This window comes from Lithobates pipiens, unplaced genomic scaffold, assembly GCF_037356315.1.
Source record: "Lithobates pipiens isolate NorthernLeopardFrog02 unplaced genomic scaffold, aLitPip1_a1.2 Scaffold_24, whole genome shotgun sequence".
In the NCBI taxonomy this organism is placed as follows: Eukaryota; Metazoa; Chordata; class Amphibia; order Anura; family Ranidae; genus Lithobates; species Lithobates pipiens.
Window position 1 is genome coordinate 24,065,413 of NW_027507786.1, and position 19,890 is coordinate 24,085,302.

The 19,890-nt window shown below is 49.3% G+C and overlaps 1 protein-coding gene across 1 annotated transcript in view; it reads left to right on the forward strand.

Annotated features, from left to right (window-relative positions):
- LOC143929725 (hemicentin-1-like) overlaps positions 1-19,890 on the forward strand; it is a 106,433-nt gene that overhangs the window by 54,250 nt on the left and 32,293 nt on the right. The window contains exons 6-7 of the mRNA XM_077453697.1: positions 2,956-3,327; positions 7,102-7,410. Of these exons, the coding sequence (XP_077309823.1) occupies positions 2,956-3,327; positions 7,102-7,410 (681 nt within the window). The remainder of the gene's footprint in view (positions 1-2,955; positions 3,328-7,101; positions 7,411-19,890) is intronic.

The window sequence follows — 19,890 nt, forward strand, 5'->3', positions numbered from 1 at the left end:
CAGTGGAGGGATTGGTAGAGAGGGGTGGAGGACACTGAATGGAGGTCAGTGGAGGGATTGGTAGAGAGGGGTGGAGGACACTGAATGGAGACCAGTGGAGGGATTGGTAGAGAGGGGTGGAGGACACTGAATGGAGGTCAGTGGAGGGATTGGTAGAGAGGGGTGGAGGACACTGAATGGAGACCAGTGGAGGGATTGGTAGAGAGGGGTGGAGAACACTGAGTGGAGACCAGTGGAGAGATTGGTGGAGAGGGGTGGAGGACACTGAGTGGAGACCAGTGGAGAGATTGGTGGAGAGGGGTGGAGGACACTGAGTGGAGACCAGTGGAGGGATTGGTGGAGAGGGGTGGAGGACACTGAGTGGAGACCAGTGGAGAGATTGGTGGAGAGGGGTGGAGGACACTGAGTGGAGACCAGTGGAGGGATTGGTGGAGAGGGGTGGAGGACACTGAGTGGAGACCAGTGGAGGGATTGGTGGAGAGGGGTTCAGGACACTGAGTGGAGACCAGTGGAGAGATTGGTGGAGAGGAGTGGAGGACACTGAATGGAGACCAGTGGAGGGATTGGTAGAGAGGGGTGGAGGACACTGAATGGAGGCCAGTGGAGGGATTGGTAGAGAGGGGTGGAGGACACTGAGTGGAGACCAGTGGAGGGATTGGTAGAGAGGGCTGGAGGACACTGAATGGAGACCAGTGGAGGGATTGGTAGAGAGGGGTGGAGGACACCGAGTGGAGACCAGTGGAGAGATTGATGGAGAGGGGTGGAGGACACTGAGTGGAGACCAGTGGAGGGATTGGTGGAGAGGGGTGGAGGACACTGAGTGGAGACCAGTGGAGGGATTGGTGGAGAGGGGTTCAGGACACTGAGTGGAGACCAGTGGAGAGATTGGTGGAGAGGAGTGGAGGACACTGAATGGAGACCAGTGGAGGGATTGGTAGAGAGGGGTGGAGGACACTGAATGGAGGCCAGTGGAGGGATTGGTAGAGAGGGGTGGAGGACACTGAGTGGAGGTCAGTGGAGAGATTGGTGGAGAGGGGTGGAGGACACTGAATGGAGACCAGTGGAGGGATTGGTAGAGAGGGGTGGAGGACACTGAATGGAGGTCAGTGGAGGGATTGGTAGAGGGGGGTGGAGGACACTGAGTGGAGACCAGTGGAGGGATTGGTAGAGAGGGGTGGAGGACACAGAATGTAGGTCAGTGGAGAGATTGGTGGAGAGGGGTGGAGGACACTGAATGGAGACCAGTGGAGGGATTGGTAGAGAGGGGTGGAGGACACTGAATGGAGGCCAGTGGAGGGATTGGTAGAGAGGGGTGGAGGACACAGAATGGAGGTCAGTGGAGAGATTGGTGGAGAGGGGTGGAGGACACTGAATGGAGACCAGTGGAGGGATTGGTAGAGAGGGGTGGAGGACACTGAATGGAGGTCAGTGGAGGGATTGGTAGAGAGGGATGGAAGACACTGAATGGAGGTCAGTGGAGGGATTGGTGGAGAGGGATGGAAGACACTGAATGGAGGTCAGTGGAGGGATTGGTAGAGAGGGATGGAAGACACTGAATGGAGGTCAGTGGAGGGATTGGTGGAGAGGGGTTCAGGACACTGAGTGGAGACCAGTGGAGGGATTGGTAGAGAGGGGTGGAGGACACTGAATGGAGACCAGTGGAGGGATTGGCAGAGAGGGGTGGAGGACACTGAATGGAGGTCAGTGGAGGGATTGGTAGAGGGGGGTGGAGGACACTGAATGGAGGTCAGTGGAGGGATTGGTAGAGAGGGGTGGAGGACACTGAATGGAGGTCAGTGGAGGGATTGGTGGAGAGGGGTGGAGGACACTGAGTGGAGACCAGTGGAGGGATTGGTGGAGAGGGGTGGAGGACACTGAGTGGTTGGTATGGTGGAGTCTGGCAGCACCATTCATGATGGACTGAACGGGGGATGGTCTACGTAAATGTAATCCAACGAGGAGGGAGTTTCAGTAGTCAAGACGAGAGATGACCAGGAAGTGAATTAGAAGGTTGGTGATGTCATTGGTTAAAGAGGGGCGTATTGTAGAGATGTTGCAGAGGGTGAGGCGTTATGATTTGGACAGGGATTGGATGGGGGCCTGAAAGGACATTTCAACTGCTTCAGGCAGCTGCCAGAGACTGGGAGTACGAGAGTCAGCAGGTGTCAACCCTTGCTCAAGAAAGTAGTGTGTGACTCCCTGGCAGAATTTTCCGGTCGTCTCGGGCAAACCAAGGTCTAAACCAAGCCATTCAACCCTCTCTAACTAGAGGGGTACCGGGCACGTCAGGGGTGACTCCAGTCCAGCGGTTTAGGTGGGCTGGTTCCTCAGCCCCAGTATTATGGCCAACCATCCAGGCAGAGGGAGAAGAAATGGCCTCCTCCTCGGCAGAGGATCCTGCAGGTTCAGGCTTTTGATTTTGTGCTCATCCCACCATGGAGCTGCCATGGAATGGAAGGATGGAATGGAAGGATCCGGAATCTCCTTTAAAGAAGGAGAAATCCTATTATCACACCATACAATCTGATTGTAAATTGGGTGACAATCGCTGTACAACATGCATTAGGTTCCATTATCCTTTCAGGGCACCCCAAATGCAATACTGGAAAATTAAAGGGTAAAGAGGCCTCGGCCAGAACCATCTTGGCCTGGATAGTAAAAACATTCACCGGTCATATACAAGGGCCAGGAAGGATCCAGAGGTGGTTAGACCTCACTCAACCTGGGCGATGTCATCTTCTTGGGCGGCACGGGCAGGATTGTCTCTGGAGACATTTGCACAGAGAATGGTTATTGAAGATGAGTGGAAGTGTGTGTGCTCCTGGCTGTGTGAAAATACCCTGTAACTGGCTGGGGATTAATCAGTGGGATACCCGAGCAAATCCATATCCAGGCGGCTCCTGTGGGGGGACTGGTGTATATTCATACATAATAATTCTAAATTCTCTTATTTAGTTTCTCCCAAGTTATTGTCCATCATGACCCCGGAACGTCTCACCCATGAGGAGCAGCTGACTCTCACCTGTCCAATAAATGGGTTTAAACCGCGAGTTTTGTCCATCACCTGGCTGAGGAGGGAGAAGAACCTCCGAGAGACTGAACTGGTAACATGGAATTCTGGGAATTCTGGGAGTAACACCATTCCCAGCGAGAAATATTCCCATAGAGTACAAGAAAATGAGCATGAAGATAAATCCTACAGCTTCATAAGTGCTCTGACTATGAAACCGACTATAAGAGAAGATGATGGAGTGACATATATCTGTAGAACCGTCCACCCCGCTACACATCACCGGGGGGACAAAGAGCAGATCCTGAATGTGACCGGTGAGTGATGGAAAATATAAATTTAATTTAGTTCTAAGACAGTCACTTTGGCTAACCATACGGCTACTTTCACACCGGGCCGGTGAGGTTGCCGGCAGTAAAGCGCCTCTAGTTTTTTGGCCACCAGCGGGGAGCTCTTAACCTCTGCTAGCGGACAAAGTGTGAGAGCACTGGGTTATCACACTGGAGGGACAAGAGAGGCCATTTGTAGGCGATATTTTTAAAGCGGCTCGGTGTGAAAGTGGCCAACATGAGAAGATGTTTCACCGAGAACCGCAAGGCCTGAGAGTTGTGCCATTTCTTCTGTGTTGGAGCCTCGGGACCCACCGATGCACTTCACATTAGACATAAGACAATGAAGCTTCAGAATAATAAGGGGGTAGAGGGGATTGGGGAGGAGAAGGGGGATCGGTATACGGGGTGACGGACTGGAAGAGGGATAAAGAAGGAAGAAAGGGGAGAGGATGATGAAGTAGAGGGGAGTGGAGAAGGAGAAGAGGAGGATGGAGGGGGAGACAGGGCAAGGGGATGAGTGAGGACAGAAGGGAAGAGGATGAGAAGCACGGGGAGAGGTAGAAGGGGCATGCAGAAGGGGAAAGTAGTAGAAGGGGTTGGAGGCGGAAAAGTTAGAGGATGACGGAGGAGAAGGAGAAAAACATTAGAGGATAATGGAGGAGAGGAAGGGGAAGAGGTAGAAGGGGATGAAGGAGGGGGAAATATTAGAAGGGGGATGGAGAAAGTGTAGAGGAGGAGAAGGGGTAAAAGGGGTAGAATAGAAGCAGAAGCAAGGGGTTAAAGAAGGAGGGAAGAGGAAGAAGAGAATGGAGGAAGAGAAGAAGGTGATGGAGGAGGAGAATCGGTTAGAAGTAGAAGTGAGTGGAATAGAAGCAGGGTGGAGAGGTAGTTGGCGGAAGGAGAAGGTGGAAGAGGGTGACGAAGTGGGGGGGGGGGGGGTAGAAAGGGATAAATGAGGAGAAGGGGGGAAGGTAGAAGATAGATGCAGGGGGGAAAGGTTGAATTGGTAGATGATGGAGGAGAAGGGAGAAGGGGTTGGAGAAGGAAATAGGTGAAGAAGTAGAAATAAATAGCCAAAGGATGGAAGATGAGACGGGGAAGAGGTAAAAGAGAATGGAGGAAAAGGGGAAGAGGTAGAAGAAGAATGGAGGATTAGAAGTGAGAAAATGTTGATGATGAAGGAGGAGAAGGAAGAAGAGGGAAAAAGGGGTGTAGGAGGAGAAGAGAGTAGGAGAAGGTGGGCGTTAGAAGATACTAATGGAGGAAATGAGGGAAGAGGTAGCAGGAAGTAGAAATGAAGGAAGAGACAGAAGATGAGTAGAGAAGGAGAAAAGGAAAGGGATACTATGGGGGGGGAGGGGGTGACAGAAAGGACGGAGATGGAAGGAAGTTGAAGAGGACAAAGTTGAATAGGTAGAAGGTGAGTGAGGAAGCGACGAGGGAAAAAGTAGACGAGGATGTAGGAGGTAAAGGTGAAAGGGGCAGAAGGAGGTGTAAAGGACAAGGGGATGAAGATAAAAGGGGTGATTGGGGGGGGAGGGTAAAGGGGAATAAAGGTGGAGATGGGGAAACATGTAGAAATGGAGTGAAGGAGGAGAAGGGCAAAAGGTAGAAGATGATGGAGGTGTAAATGGGTGAAGAATGAGAAGAGGAAAGTGATAGAAGGGGGTGTAGCAGAAGAAGCCAGGGGAAGAAGTGGAGAGGGGGGGAAGAAATAGAAGGAACTGTAGATAGAGGAGGAGGAGGAGGTAGAAGAGGGTGAAGACGAATAAAGAAGTAGAATAGGGTGGAGAAGGAGAAAGGAGAGGGAGAATTGGTAAAAGAAAAAGGAGGAGGTGGAGAAGAGAAGGGAGAAGAGGTGGAAGGTGGATGGAGGAAAGAATTTCAGAAGAAGAATGGAGTTAGTGATGGGGAAGAGGTGAAGGGGGGGGGGGGGTGACAGGAGAAGAGACAGGGGGTGTAGGGGGGGGTGAAGAGGTAGAAGTGAATTGCAAATGAGGTGGGAGAGGGAGAAGGAGAAAAGGGTAGAATGGGGGTGGATGTATAGAAAGAGGGGGAGGTAAGAGTTCTGAGGACAGGACGGGCGAAGAGGTAGACGGGTTTTGAAGATGAGAAAGGTGAAGCAGTTGGAAGGCATTGCCATGTACCAGGTATGACCAGAACTGTGTGGTTCTCTACAGAGGAACGCCAAACACATGTGAGTGAAAATATAATGATTTTTAGTAAGTGAATAATAGAAGTACAACAGACAGAGACCCACAAATAACAGACAGATAAGTACAATAAATGGGGAATACCAGGACCATAAACCATAGCCAGGCCAGGGTCATACACGGGGCAAGGAACACAGGACAGGAGAGAATGGACTGATCAGACTGCAGGGCAGGGATACAAGGTAACAGGTGGGACAGGATAGGGATCAGGACAGGGATACAGGATCCGATACACAGGAACGGGTTCAGAACCAGAATCAGATCACAGGCTGTCAGGGCACAAGGACGGTGCCAAGGCAAACAACATGTGAGTGTTTTCCGGGTATTTATAGGCCTGTAATTGGCCTGAAGTGACACCTGATTGCAGGAGGTGCTCCACACTGCCAGGATCCATCCGCTGGTGGACGTCAGTACTGCAGCCCAAAGATGACATAACATCAGCAGGGAAAGTTCTCCTGAGAGTTCCAAACTGCCAGGAGACACCTGCTGGTGGACCTCAGTACTGCATGCCAAATGATAGCTATTACCAGCTGATGGAACCTTTCCTGACAGGCATGGAGAAGGAAGAGCTAATGGGGGATGGAGTAGGAGAAAGTGGAAGAGGTAGTAGGGGCGGAGATGGGGTAAATAGTAGGCAATTGAGGAAGAAAAACGGTAGATGAGGTTAGAAGGGAAGAAAGAGGAAGCGGTAGAAGGGTGGTGGAGGAGGTGGTAGAGGTAGTAAGTGGTGGAGTAGGTGGTAGAGGTAGAAGGGTGGTGGAGGAGGTGGTAGAGGTAGTAGGGTAATGGAGGAGGTGGTAGAGGTAGAAGGGTAGTGGAAGAGGAGGTAGAGGTAGTAGGGTGGTGGAAGAGGTGGTAGAGGTAGTAGGGTGGTGGAAGAGGTGGTAGAGGTAGTAGGGGGTGGAGGAGGTGGTAGAGGTAGAAGGGTGGTGGAGTAGGTGGTAGAGGTAGTAGAGGGTGGAGGAGGTGGTAGAGGTTGAATGAGGTGGTGGTAGAGGTAGTAGGAGGTGGAGGAGGTGGTAGAGGTAGTAGGGGGTGGAGGAGATAGGGTAAAATGTAGGTGATGGAGGACGCAGAAGGAGAAGGGGTAGATTTGGTTGGAAGAAAGGGAAGAAGGGTGGTGGAGGGAGGAGAAGGTAAAAGTAGTAGAAGGGTGGTGGAGGAGGTGGTAGAGGTAATAGGGGGTGGAGGAGAAGGGTGAGGCGGTGAAACAGGAGTAGACCAGAGAAGAGGTATAATGGGGTTGTAGGGGGTAAGTTGTAAGAAGAGTGGAGAGAGGTGGTAGGTGGTTGGAGGAGAAGTGGTAGAAGGGTGGGGGGGTGGGTGAGGAGAAAGGGTAAAGGGTAGAATGCAATAGAGGAGAAACGGGAGATGAGGTAAAAGGGGGTAGAAAAGAAGAGGAGGGGAGAGGTAGAAGGGGGATCAAGGAGGATGAGGTATATGGGGGAGAGGGGGGAAGAGATAGAATGGGGGAGGGGGAGAGACTTTCACAGGGTCTGTTATCAGCATCATTCTAATACATCTGAGTGTCTTTGTGTTATTTCAGCGGTTCCGGTATTGGACTCCATAGTGAAGGGTCAGGAAGTTGTTTGTGTCGGTGAGAAGTTGGATCTCTCCTGTAGGATTCATTCATTCTACCCGCCAGACATACAAGTCACATGGTACACGGAAGATGACATCATAATACCATCACACACCACTGCCCCCCTCCCGGATAATGATGGAATGTATCATGTGACCAGCGCTTCCCATTACACCCCAACAAGAAAAGATCTGGGGAAGAAATTACGATGTCAGGTTCAGCATGTCAGTCTATCGAGACCAAAACCCGTCATCTGGGCACTCAGAGAATTATGTGAGTACGGGGAATATCGGGGGTCCCAAATTAATAGGTAAAAAGTTAAATTGTTTGTTACCCCCACATTTTATATTCCTTATATGTGGCTGCTGTCCCCTGTACTTATATGAGGAAGTTTGCTATTCTCTTTGTGTGAAATCCCCAGTGTTCCCGCCAGTCCCTCTGCTTACCTACTAAAAACCGACCACACCAAGCAGGAGAGCACAGCATGGTCAGTTCTCTAGTTATGCTGGGAACTTTCCCCTGGCTCCTCTCTCCCCCCATGTGCATTGCGCTGTCTGTCTGCCCGGCGATTCTTCCGGTATGGGGGGAGGGGGGAGTGATCGGCTGCCCCCAGCTCCTCTCTCTCCCCATGTGCATCGCTCCGTCCGCCCGGCGATTCTGCCGGTGTGGGGGAGGGGGGGTTGATCGGCCGCCCCCGGCTCCTCTCTCCCCCCATGTGCATTGCGCTGTCCGCCCGCCCGGCGATTCTTCCGGTATTGGGGGAGGGGGGAGTGATCGGCTGCCCCCAGCTCCTCCCTCTCCACATGTGCATCGCTCCGTCCACACAGCGATTCTGCCAGTGTTGGGGGGAGGGTGATCGGCCGCCCCCGGCTCCTCTCTCTCCCCTTGTGCATTTCTGAGGTGCTTTGCTCCACCCGCCCGTCGATTCTACCGGGGGTTGATCGACCGCCCCCAGCTCCACTCTCTCCCCTTGTGCCTTTTTGCTCCACCCACCTGCCGGTTCTCCTGGTGTGGGGAGTGTGCACTGCCGGCTCCTCTCTCTCCCCATGTGTTTTTGCTCCGCCGGTTGGGGGGGGGAGTCTGAGAGACTATTTAACCCTCCTCTTCTGTCAGGGCCAGGGTTGTTGTTTTCTGGGTGGAGGCAGCTGGCGCTCATGGGGGAAGGGCAGTCAGTCTATCTTCCACCACTCCCTTCTCTGCGTCCATGCCAGTGGGGAGCGGGGTGCGTTCTCCTGTCATGTTCCACCTCTACTCTCCCTACCCGCCCTCTCCTCAGGCGCCATGGTTCCACGTGGCGGCCTGCCGATTCTACCGGTGTGGGGGGAGGGGGGGTGATCGGCCGCCCCCCAGCTCCTCTCTCTCCTCATGTGGATTGCTCTGTCTGCCCGCCCGCCTATTCTTCCAGTGTGGGGGAGAGGAGGGGGGGGGGGGATCGGCCGCCCCCAGCTCCTCTCTCCCCATGCACTATTTGGCCATATCAGGCAGCCGCCCGGCGATTCTCCCGGTGGGGGGGAGGGGGTGATTGGCATCCATTCCTCACGAGTAAGCAGCTCACCTGGCCTCAGGTTCTTGCATTTGTCAGGGTGCAGCCTATGGTTCACAGATTCCAGCAACTCATAGCATGTGGGGGATATGTCTGGGATCACGCAGGGAAGTTTACCAGATGCGGAAAAAAAAAATGTTATATATATTTTTATTCTGTAGGTAGCTGTTACACACTGTTATACTTTGAGGTCCCATGACACGGCAGGACATGAGGTGACAGGTCTGCCGGGGTTGCTGCTGTTATGGATTCACTTCTTTGGTCAGTATTCTCTATCGCAGCCAGCATTCTGTCCGGGTTTTCCTGTCATAGCGTTCCGTCCAGGTTTTCCTGTCATAGCGGTTTCTGTCATAGAATTTTTTCTGTCCAGCATTTCTGTCCAGCTTTTCTGTCATCAGCATTCTGTCCAGCGTTTCGGTCATAGCGTTCGGTCCAGGTTTCTGTCATAGCGTTGTGTCCAGCATTTTTTGTCGTAGCCCTCTGTCCAGCATGACGGTCATAGTGTGTCTGCCCTGGATTCCTGGCATAGCGGTTCTGCCCCTGGATTTCTGTCATAGTGTCTCTGCCTTGGTGTTCAACCTCAGAGTTCTCAGAAGGGCATTGTTCACATATGGCATACTCTGGTAGGTTTGTCTTCATTGATTGTTATGTCTCATTGTATCTGTGTTCATGTTTGTACCTGGGTCGGTTAGCTAGGGCTCACACATCAGGATCTGTCACGTCTACAGGTTTTCGTTTGTTAGCTGATTATTGTCCACAATCTTCTCGCCCGTATACAATACGTCATACGATGCATGTTTCATTCACCACATCCATACGACTACCCACCATGGCCTGTGGGTACACTAGCCCTGAGCTGTTTAGTTAATTACCTGTCTCTGCACTGCAGGTTACTCGGACTCACTTACCACTTACACAAGGTTGGGGGGGTCCGTCGTCAGGTTCATTTACGTGCAGTGGTCTTGACATTTCTGCTCATGTTTCATTCTTAGGTAGGCAGAGGGGTATTGTTGTTCTCAAATCTGATTGTCTGTCATTTATCTAGTTTGTGTTTTGTAGGTTGGGCCGTCTTGGCATCCAGACCGATATCGACCATGCTTGCTCTCACTTCCTTCAGCCAGCCATTGTTGGGGGGGGGGGGGACTAGCTGATTGGTGCTGATATCATTTCGTCACTGGGCTCACCCTTGGGTCAGAAGCAGTTGTCAATTTTCTTCAGTTGATGTCCTGTTGTGTTGAGGCCCTGATTACCTCTCATCCAGATGTATCTGAAAGCCATAGTCCGGTCTGAATAATGTGTCCGGATTTCAGGCAGTCTGATGATTCCAAACCTGAAATGTCCGGGTGAATCCCGGACAGGTGGCAACCCTAACTGGGCACCCAACATATTACCTAATAGGTGCTATATGACAGGTGTGTGGAGTCACCCGCCCCCCCCCCCCCCCCACACCGCAACCTGGTGGAAAATGGCACAAAATGGAATCTCCCACATGGTCTTCCCATCATTCCAGGAAGGACTGAGGTCTTCCGGCCATTACTGCCATCTAAATTATTAGGTCATTTACTTATAAATAGCCATAACAAGGGCCTTTATTTGTACTCTGAGTGGCCTGAAGCACACACCATAGCAAGGTATGGGGTCATTTATGTTGGACTGAGCACCACAAGGATTGCTCCTCTGTTTACTGATCTTGTTGTGTGTGTGTGTGTGTGGGTATATATATATATATATATATATTTTTTTTTTTTTTAAATGTTTGCCCCTCAAAGCCAGACAAATGCCAACTGAAATTGAAAAAAATAAATAAAATATGTATATAGTGACAGACAGCCCCCTGTAAGTGATGGATGGTCTGCCATACAGAATTTTAAGGTCCATGAGGTAAATGGGTGGCGGTGAGAGGTGCGTAGCACTTTGCTAGGGGTTAAGCACTGGCCACACCTTGCTCCTCACCTGGGATATAATTCTGCCTTACCTGGGTGGGTAATCAGTGAGGTTCTGAGAGAGGAGAGGCCGTCTGTAAGTGAACATGCAGGACTATTTAGGCTTAAATCAGGAAGTCTGGCAACTCGGATGCAAGAGCCAACCTACCTGATTTAAGTATCATATCTGTGGGGCCTGAATGTCCTGGCTAGAGCGCCGGAACACAGTTCATGGACTTTTATATTGGCAGTGGAGCTGGGGCAACAATTTTTTTCTCTATTTAGGCTGCTGGACAACACTTGCATTTTTCAGGCGTTTTCGTGCTAAAAATTACTCCTGTAAAGCACCTGAAAACCGCCTCCCATGGCTCCCCAGTCTGAAATCTGAGCGCTTTCACACTGGGGGCGGTGTGCTTGCTGGATGGGAAAAAAGTCCTGCAAGCTGCATCTTTGGGGCGGTTTGGGAGTGCTGTATACAGCACTCCTAAACAGCCCCTGCCCATTGGAATGCATGGACAGTGCTGCCGAAGCACTTAAAGAGGAAGTAAACCCTGATGAGTTTACTTCCTCTTTCATTCCCTGCAAAGGTAAAGCATAATGGACTACTATGCATCACATCGCATCGCATCGCATAGTAGTCCATTATGTGTCACTTACCTGACACAGGAGCCAGCAAAGTCACCGCTGTCCCCTGTAGTCCGGCACATCCATCTTCTCAGTGGGTCTCGCTGCTCCGCCGCTGTCATACGGCGAAGCCGCGATGACGTCACTCCCGCGCATGTGCACGGGAGCCCCCACGTGTGGCATATCGCCGTTGACGGGTGCCACATTCAGTGCCTCAGCCTGCCGCTGTCTACGGCGCATGCGCCGTAGACAGCGGTGCCTGTCTTTTGGCAAATATCTCCTAAACCATGTAGGTTTAGGAGATATTTCTTGGACCTACAGGTAAGCCTTAATCTAGGCTTACCTGTAGGTCAAAGTGTGTTGTAAGGGTTTACAACCACTTTAAAAGCGACTTGGAAGTGCCCCAACACTTAACAATTTCTTCAGCCGTTAGAGGGGTTAAAAGCACCGCAAAAATGAGCGACACTTTACCGCTAATTTGGAGCGGCCCCCGGTTTTTACATTTGTGTTGATGGACTTTTGCTTTGTGATTATGTTTTCTACCCCTGCATGCAAATCCTTTTCTGTTCGCTGTATTTGCTGACCAAATAAACATGGGCAGGAAGCCCTTAAAGTGAATGTAAACCCAACGTCATCCTTTCTAAACTACTGCCATAGGGGTTATCTATAAGGATATACATGCCTCCTGTATGTATACTTACCTGTCAGATGTCTCCCCTCTGTCTGTTATGAGACCCCAAAAACGGCAGATTCTGTGGGTGGATCTGTTGTCTGGAGCTCGGTGGGTGGAGTCGTGATGTCAATAAACTCTCCGCCCACCTCTACACTTCCTTTGTCAACATGCATTTTCTCCTGTGTATTTCTTACACTGAACTTCTGCTATGATCTTTAACATCCAGTGTAAAGTCAGGAAAGTCCCCACATGACTTCAACATGCCCAATTATGCTGAGGTGTGGAACATCCAATCCTGGCAGAGCAGCAGAAGAAAGGAGTGGGGGTGGGAATTAAAAAATAATGCATGTCACTTAGGCTAGTACATGAGATATGTAAATCACCCGTCACTCACAGCAAGGGGGAGGATTTGACAAAGTTTTTCTCTGTTTGTCAAGATTTATCTCACTGAACAATAAAAGAGGATTGCTGGATTAACTCTGTGTGGCAAGACTGGGCTCAAATGATAGGAAATCTTATACTCCACATTATAACATCAAAATTTTTTTTAAAATTTGGGTTTACATCCACTTTAACCTTACACACGGCTGGATTACCTCTCTGAGAACTCTCCACTTAAAGCTGAACATCCACAATTGGTGGAGGATGCGGGCAATCGCTCTATTGATCCACGCTGAAAGGCAAGTTTTATGTTAAACTGTATTGAAGGAAACCGTGTGCAAGTTTGTGTCAGCAAAGGAACAGCAAACTGTGTCTGTACCATTTCTAAAGGCACAAGGCACTGCTGTGTAATTGTGAATTTGAAAAAATATGGAGGACTTAGTAAGGGCTTTGCTCCAAAGTAATGCCGCACAGAGATAAGCTTATAATCAAGCTACTGCTGCACAACAAGAAACTAGCAGACTGTTAGTCACCCACAGGGTCCCCTGGCGACACCCTACCAGGCATCAAAAGTCACCTTCTACACCGACACCCCAGGTTGATGTGGAGGTCTGCTTATGTACGTTCAAGACAACTGCTGAGGGGCAGACCTGACCTAAAGACCGCTGGGCTGCACTTGTAGCACCACTGTTGTTATGGATAAGAACTACAAATTAGTTCTTGGTTATCTGCTGCTATTTCTAATTAAAAAGTATAAATGTGCAGCACATTAGAAGTAAACACTCTCTGAGACACGTTCAGCTCAGCTACTTCTAAATTCTGATTTATTGGTGGGCGGTGTTGATATTTTATACAGAAAGATACGTCATTACTATGTCAGTCTAATTGGTACATCTCATTGGTTACAATACAAGAGAAATGAAGAAACTTGATGCTTGAAGTTTGGTTGAAGCTGGTTCCCTTATCTCAAATGAATTCTTCTAACGCGAGGGATGTAGGGTATAGACGCCATCTTGGCTCCGAACAGAAAGTCAATCTGTATATTACATAATAAGTAAGGAGAGTGGGAACATGTATATACATAAGCGAATAGACATTTTCTGATTATTATTATGTACATTAGATTCCTTAACAGTCCCCCCTAAAATGGCTATTTTCTTCTGTCCCTCATCTAAAGGTCCTCCTCACCTGGCCCATTCTCCTCAGCAACTCTTTTTAAGCTGTATATAGAGTTGGGCAGAAACTAGTTCACTATCCCCCTCGATACAGCTGGAGAAGGGCAATCAGGTGCTATCTACCCCTATAACCCTAGAGGACTGTGAGATTATGGACAGGGAGTGACTATAGAAGAGGGAAGGGTTTGTCATCCTCCATCATAAGAGGGTCCTCTTCTTCTTGGTGGAGAGATGTAGGTGGGCTGTTGTCTACAGCCTTGCTCATTAACTTCTTTACGAAAGGTAGAATACAGCATACAATCGGGGGGGTAAGAGAACCAGGATTATTAGTACCGTTACCCCTATCTGGGCGAGCACCTTCTGCCACCCACTCATCCAGCTAAAATATTTATTATATTATTGAGTTCTTCTTCAACTCCAATGACAAATCTTCTCATTTCTTTATAGCTAAAGTTACTTTACCATTTGGGCCGGTATTATCAGGAATGTAGGTGCAACAGGTTCCCGTTTTTTCTATCATTTTACAGACACCTCCTTTCTCAGCTAACAGCATGTCTAAGGCCACCCGGTTCTGGAATGTCATGTAGGAAGTGGGGGGGGTAACTGGTCAGCAATTCCCTGGAGGGCATCTTTAGTGTAATTCACAAATCTTTGTTGGTTATAGTTTATGTAATTGATCCAATCTACATTCTTGTTCACAGTTATTATGGGGATCAAAGACTCAAAACCAACTTTTACCTGATCCCTGGATTTGAATTCATCAGGGACCCCCCTTGGGACCCCTATAGCATCTATGTACACATGAGGGTCAAAGCTTCTGGAGAGAACTGCTCGCTTCCTCCTCTGACTGTGTGCTGGGTCAATGTATGTATCAGGGGTATCTTCTGCTAGGATATGGAGGGGCATAATCACCTTTTCAAGGGCACATTCACCGGTCCAGATACCCTCTAATCTGGTCCTATGTTCCAACCCACTGTCCCTCCCAGGAACCACAATTCTGGCCCCAGTAACTGTCTGTAAAACACACATATATATCCTTCCCATCAGGGATGTCACTGTACCAATGGCATTGCCATGAAAGAGTCAAACGGACAAGGTACTATGTCACAGTAATCAAAGGTAAAGGTGGTACCTGAAGAGTTATACCAAAATGTAATTATGTTATCATTTTTTGTGATGACCCCCTCCTGGGCCTCCCCCCTAGACCAAACAGAAAAAGGATATGCAGCATGGTCGTCATGAAGTGGGCGGGATCTTGTCCTCGGGGGTGGAGCTTTCTTGCAGTGGGAGGCGTGTATTCAGGTGTTCTTCCCGGCCAATTCCACTGAGGTGGCTGTGGTCAGCAAAACTTGGAATGGACCATCATATCTGGGTTCAAGAGAATGTTTTCTCACAAATTTCTTTACCAGCCCCCAATCTCCAGGCAGTAGTTGGTGTGTTCCTGTATCTAATTCAGGATCTGGAATGGAAGAAAACACCTGGACATGCATTTGGGGTAATTCTCGTGATAATGCGGTTACATAATTAGTCAACACATCAGATTGTAACTGTAACTGTTGTGGAAAGTAACAGCCAAGTCTGGGGCTGAACCAAACTAAATTTTATAAGGGGATAGGGCATGTTACCCCCGAGGAGTGTGTCTGACACTGAACAGGGCAATGGGCAAACTGTCTGGCCGACTCATGTTAGTCTTTTGGGCCATCTTTAACATCCTGTTTTTTAGTGTCCCTTTTATCCTTTCTACCTTCCCGCTACTTTGAGGGTGGTAAGGAGTGTGTAGAGCCAACTGAACCCCCAGTGCTGCCCTAATCTTTTGTAAGGGTTACTGTGAAGGCTGGGCCTGATCGCTCTCTATCACCTCTGGGACCTCAAATCTACATACTATCTCACTCAGTAGTTCCTTAGCTGTGGTCCTGGCAGTCATGTCCACCTCCACTAGGGAGCGTATTCGAATCTGCCACTCCTTGGCATTTGGAAGTGATCAATTTGTATCCTCTGGAAGGGGTATAAGAGCTTTTGCCAGGTGCTTCTTCTGTGCCTTTTCTGTACATTGTGGGTTACATTTGTTGCAGATAGTGCATGATCTGCAGAAGTTGTTGGTCAATGGAGTAACTCATAAGTTCATAAGAGTCTTTGTCAAGTGGGCAGTTCCATTTCCCCATTGCACCATGGCTGGGTACATACTCTTGGGTAGACAAGGCTTCTTGTTGCACTCGAATAGTCCATATCTGAGAGTTCCTCCTCTCCGTTTCCAGCTTTCCTTCTCATCCGGACTTGCTGCTTCCTGTAATTCTTTCAGATAAACTCTGTCCACTGGGAGAGTCTGTAGGGTAAGCGTAAGCATGGAGTGGTCTTCTTCTACCACCCTGCTGTCCACTTCCCGTGGAACACTGGCTGTCTGTTTGGCAGCTGAATTGTCTAGATTGCCTCGAGCTTCCTTTGAGTTGAGTTTTTCGTGTGCTTTACTTTAGAATAGTCACTTGGGTTGGGAGAAGCAGAGCGTCCATCAAGTCCTTGATGGCTGAGCTATGTTTCACAGGTGTTCCTGCAGCTGTCCTTCCAGATAACACCAAAATAAAGCATATCTTGAGTCCGTATGAATGTTGGCTCTTTTTCCCTCTGCCAATTTACATGCTGTAGTAAGTGCTTGCAGCTCTGCCACCTGTGCAGACATCACAGGCGGTAAGGTTTCAGTTTGGAGAACCGAGTTTTCAGTGGTGACCTAAATCCTGCAGGGGTATTTCACTCACGGTGGGGAGATGCGTGGTTTCCAGCCGCATTCGTTCGATGCAGTTATGGGGTGACAAGTCAAGACTCGACTCCTCCTCCTTTCCCCCCTCGAGAAGTGGAAGAAGGGTGGTAGGTTTCAGTGTTAGACAACGTAATAGAGTAATGCTTTCGAGAAGGTAGGAACACAGGAGTCTCAAGTGTCTGGCAATGGACAGATGTTTCGGCTGGATCTTGGTGGAGTATGGGAGCAATGTCATGGGGAGCAAGCAGAATGAGGCAGAGTCCGAGAGCCAAGTCCAAAGTTTTGTCAAACAAGGCTTGTGCAGCAAAGACAGCTCACAGACACGATAGGCCTCCTCTTGCTATCGCATCCAGCTGACAGGAATAATATCCTATAGGGCGTAGGCAGATGCCGTGTGATTGGATGAGTACACCTATAACATGTCCTAGATGTTCGGATACAAAGGGCTTGAACGTTTTGTCGTAGTCTGGGAGCCCTAGCACCAAAGATGGTGTGCTTGAAGGCCTCAAAGTTGGATATTGCTTCAGGAAACATCTGGAAGGGGTCTGATTTCAGGGCATCATACAAAGCTTGCATCTGTAGGGAGCCTTCTGGAATCCATGCTCTGCAATAGGAAATTAGTCCAAGGAAGGAATGAAGGGGCTTCTGGCCTTGTGGCAGTGGGATGTCGGAGATTGCTTACACCCTGTCTTCAGTGAGGTGTCTTGTCCCATGGGACAAGACAGTGTCCAAGAACAATTACAGATGTTGAGCACCACTGCAATTTGGGCTTTGAGGCTTTGCAACCCTGTGTGGCAAGATAGCCCAACTGGCTTTCTGAGGTGACTTCAACAGTGGATAAGTCCTCTTGTTATGTGTCAAGGATGATAGCCATAGTATTTGCAAACTAGCTTGGAGAGTTTTGTGCCCCTTTTTGGCATAACTGTCTGGGTACGTTGCTGTCTTTTCGTGGGTGAATGCAAAAGGTACCAGCAGGAGGGGTGAGAGTGGACACTGCAGAATGCATTTACCAGGTCCACCACAGTGAAGTACTCAGCCATTGGAGGTACAGCTGATAATAAGGTATGTGGATTTGGCACAATTGGGGTGTCCAACACTGTGACTTTGTTAATTGCTCGCAGATCCTGCACCATCCTGTATCTGTCAGGTTCTCCCTTAGGTGTTTCCTTCTTGACAGGAAAAAGAGGTGTATTACATGGTGAGGTACAGGGGATCAAGGCCCCATTCTGGACCAAGGCAGCTACATGTTTGGAGATAGCTTCTGATTGAGCCAACTTAAGTGGGTATTGTGGTTTCCGGGTCAATGATGCGCCCTTTTTGAGCTTGACTGAAACTGGTGGCACTTTTAAGTGACCAATGTCTTCCGGGCCTGTGGACCATAGACACGCAGGAATTCTGTCAAGTACTTCTTTTGGTATTGAACTTGGAGTTATTGCTCCATGAGGTGTCATCAGGAGAGGCAGAGAATACAAAGCAGATGAGTCTTCCAAGGATAGGGGAGTATGTAACTTCACCCCCCCTATAGGTGTGAAAATGATTGACGCCTGTAGTCTGGACAGCACATCAGCTCCTTGTAGATTCAAGGGACATGTAGAGGACACCACAAATCTGGTAAGCAAATCAGGAAATGTCCCCACTTGGAGAGGCTCAGTGAGTGGACTGGAGCAGGGCACCCCATCCACTCCCACGCAGGAAACATCAATAGTGGAAAGGAAAGAATTATCAGGCAGGTCCTCAGCCCTCAACACACTCCTGGCTGCACTCATGTCAATGAGAAAAGTGGTAGGTTTTCCTTGTATAGGTAACGTGACCTTTGCTAGGGGTCCCCCAGTCTCATTTGAGGACACTGTCATAAGGGGTGACACGGGTTTTCTCATATCCTAGCATGAGTTGGGGCGTGGTGGTGGAGGTTCATGTCCACGTCGCCCTTCGGCGGGATCCCTGTCTTGTCTCGGATGTCTTGGGGCTCTGCATACTCTTCTGATGTGACCCCGCTTCCCACAGTTGTAACAGATGATCTTTTCCCTGGTATTGGGCAGTGGTGGTGGACGAGTGTAGGCGGGATCTTCGTCTTGTGTTACCATGAGGGGCGTTGTTTTTTTTTCCTTTTTGGTTTTCTATCCCTCTGGCCACCAACAGTAAATTGGACATTTTCATTGAGCGATATTCAGCATATGTCAGCATATGTTTGAGATCCTCTCGGAACTGTGAGTCCGGAGCCGGATTAGGGGTTAAATCAGCAGGTGGCCTTGCTGCCTGTTGTTGGTCTTCCCACTCGGACGCTTCTTCATCATTAACATATCCGGCCTGTGAAGGTAGTGCTTCCATATTAGGGAAGACAGGTGTGTGGTAGGAACCATCCTGGTTTAAAACGAGAAGAACTGGTTATATGCCATGGCTGGGCCTATTGGGTGTACCAAGATGGCCGCCGGCAGGAAGTGCACTGGGCTGTGCCTGAAGTGAGGGCTTGGGTGTACCAAGATGGCCGCCTGGGAGTGGTCACAGTGGGTTGTGCTCGGGTTGGGGTGGTGAGAAGGGAGTGGGCGTTAGGCGGATAGCAGGGTTGTCCCTCTCCTCCTTCGTTCCAGTTTTTGTATATGGGGGCGGTACAGCCACATTATCAACTCTGTGATACACATAACAAGAGGATCACCTGGAAGTGACTCTCCTCCAATATGATGATGACCTTCTCCACTGTGCAGCTGACTTATCCACTGTTGAAGTCACCTCAGAAAGCCAGTTGGGCTATCTTGCCACACAGGGTTGCAAAGCCTCAAAGCCCAAATTGCAGTGGTGCTCAACATCTGTAATTGTTCTTGGACACTGTCTTGTCCCATGGGACAAGACACCTCACTGAAGACAGGGTGTAAGCAATCTCTGACATCCCACTGCCACAAGGCCAGAAGCCCCTTCATTCCTTCCTTGGACTAATTTCCTATTGCAGAGCATGAATTCCAGAAGGCTCCCTACAGATGCAAGCTTTGTATGATGCCCTGAAAGCAGACCCCTTCCAGATGTTTCCTGAAGCAATATCCAACTTTGAGGCCTTCAAGCACACCATCTTTGGTGCTAGGGCTCCCAGACTACGACAAAACGAGAGGAGGCCCATTGTGTCTGTGAGCTGTCTTTGCTGCACAAGCCTTGTTTGACAAAACTTTGGACTTGGCTTTCGGACTCTGCCTCATTCTGCTTGCTCCCCATGACATTGCTCCCATACTCCACCAAGATCCAGCCGCAACATCTGTCCACTGCCAGACACTTGAGACTCCTGAGTTCCTACCTTCTCGACAGCATTACTCTATTATGTTGTCTAACACTGAAACCTACCACCCTTCTTCCACTTCTCGAGGGGGGAAAGGTATTTCTAATTAAAAAGTATAAATGTGCAGCACATTAGAAGTAAACACTCTCTGAGACACGTTCAGCTCGGCTACTTCTAAATTCTGATTTATTGGTGGGCGGTGTTGATATTTTATACAGAAAGATACGTCATTGATCTATCAGTCTAATTGGCACATCTCATTGGTTACAATACAAGAGAAATGAAGAAACTTGATGCTTGAAGTTTGGTTGACGCTGGTTCCCTTATCTCAAATGAATTCTTCTAACGCGGGGGATGTAGGGTATAGACGCCATCTTGGCTCCGAACAGAAAGTCAATCTGTATCTTACATAATAAGTAAG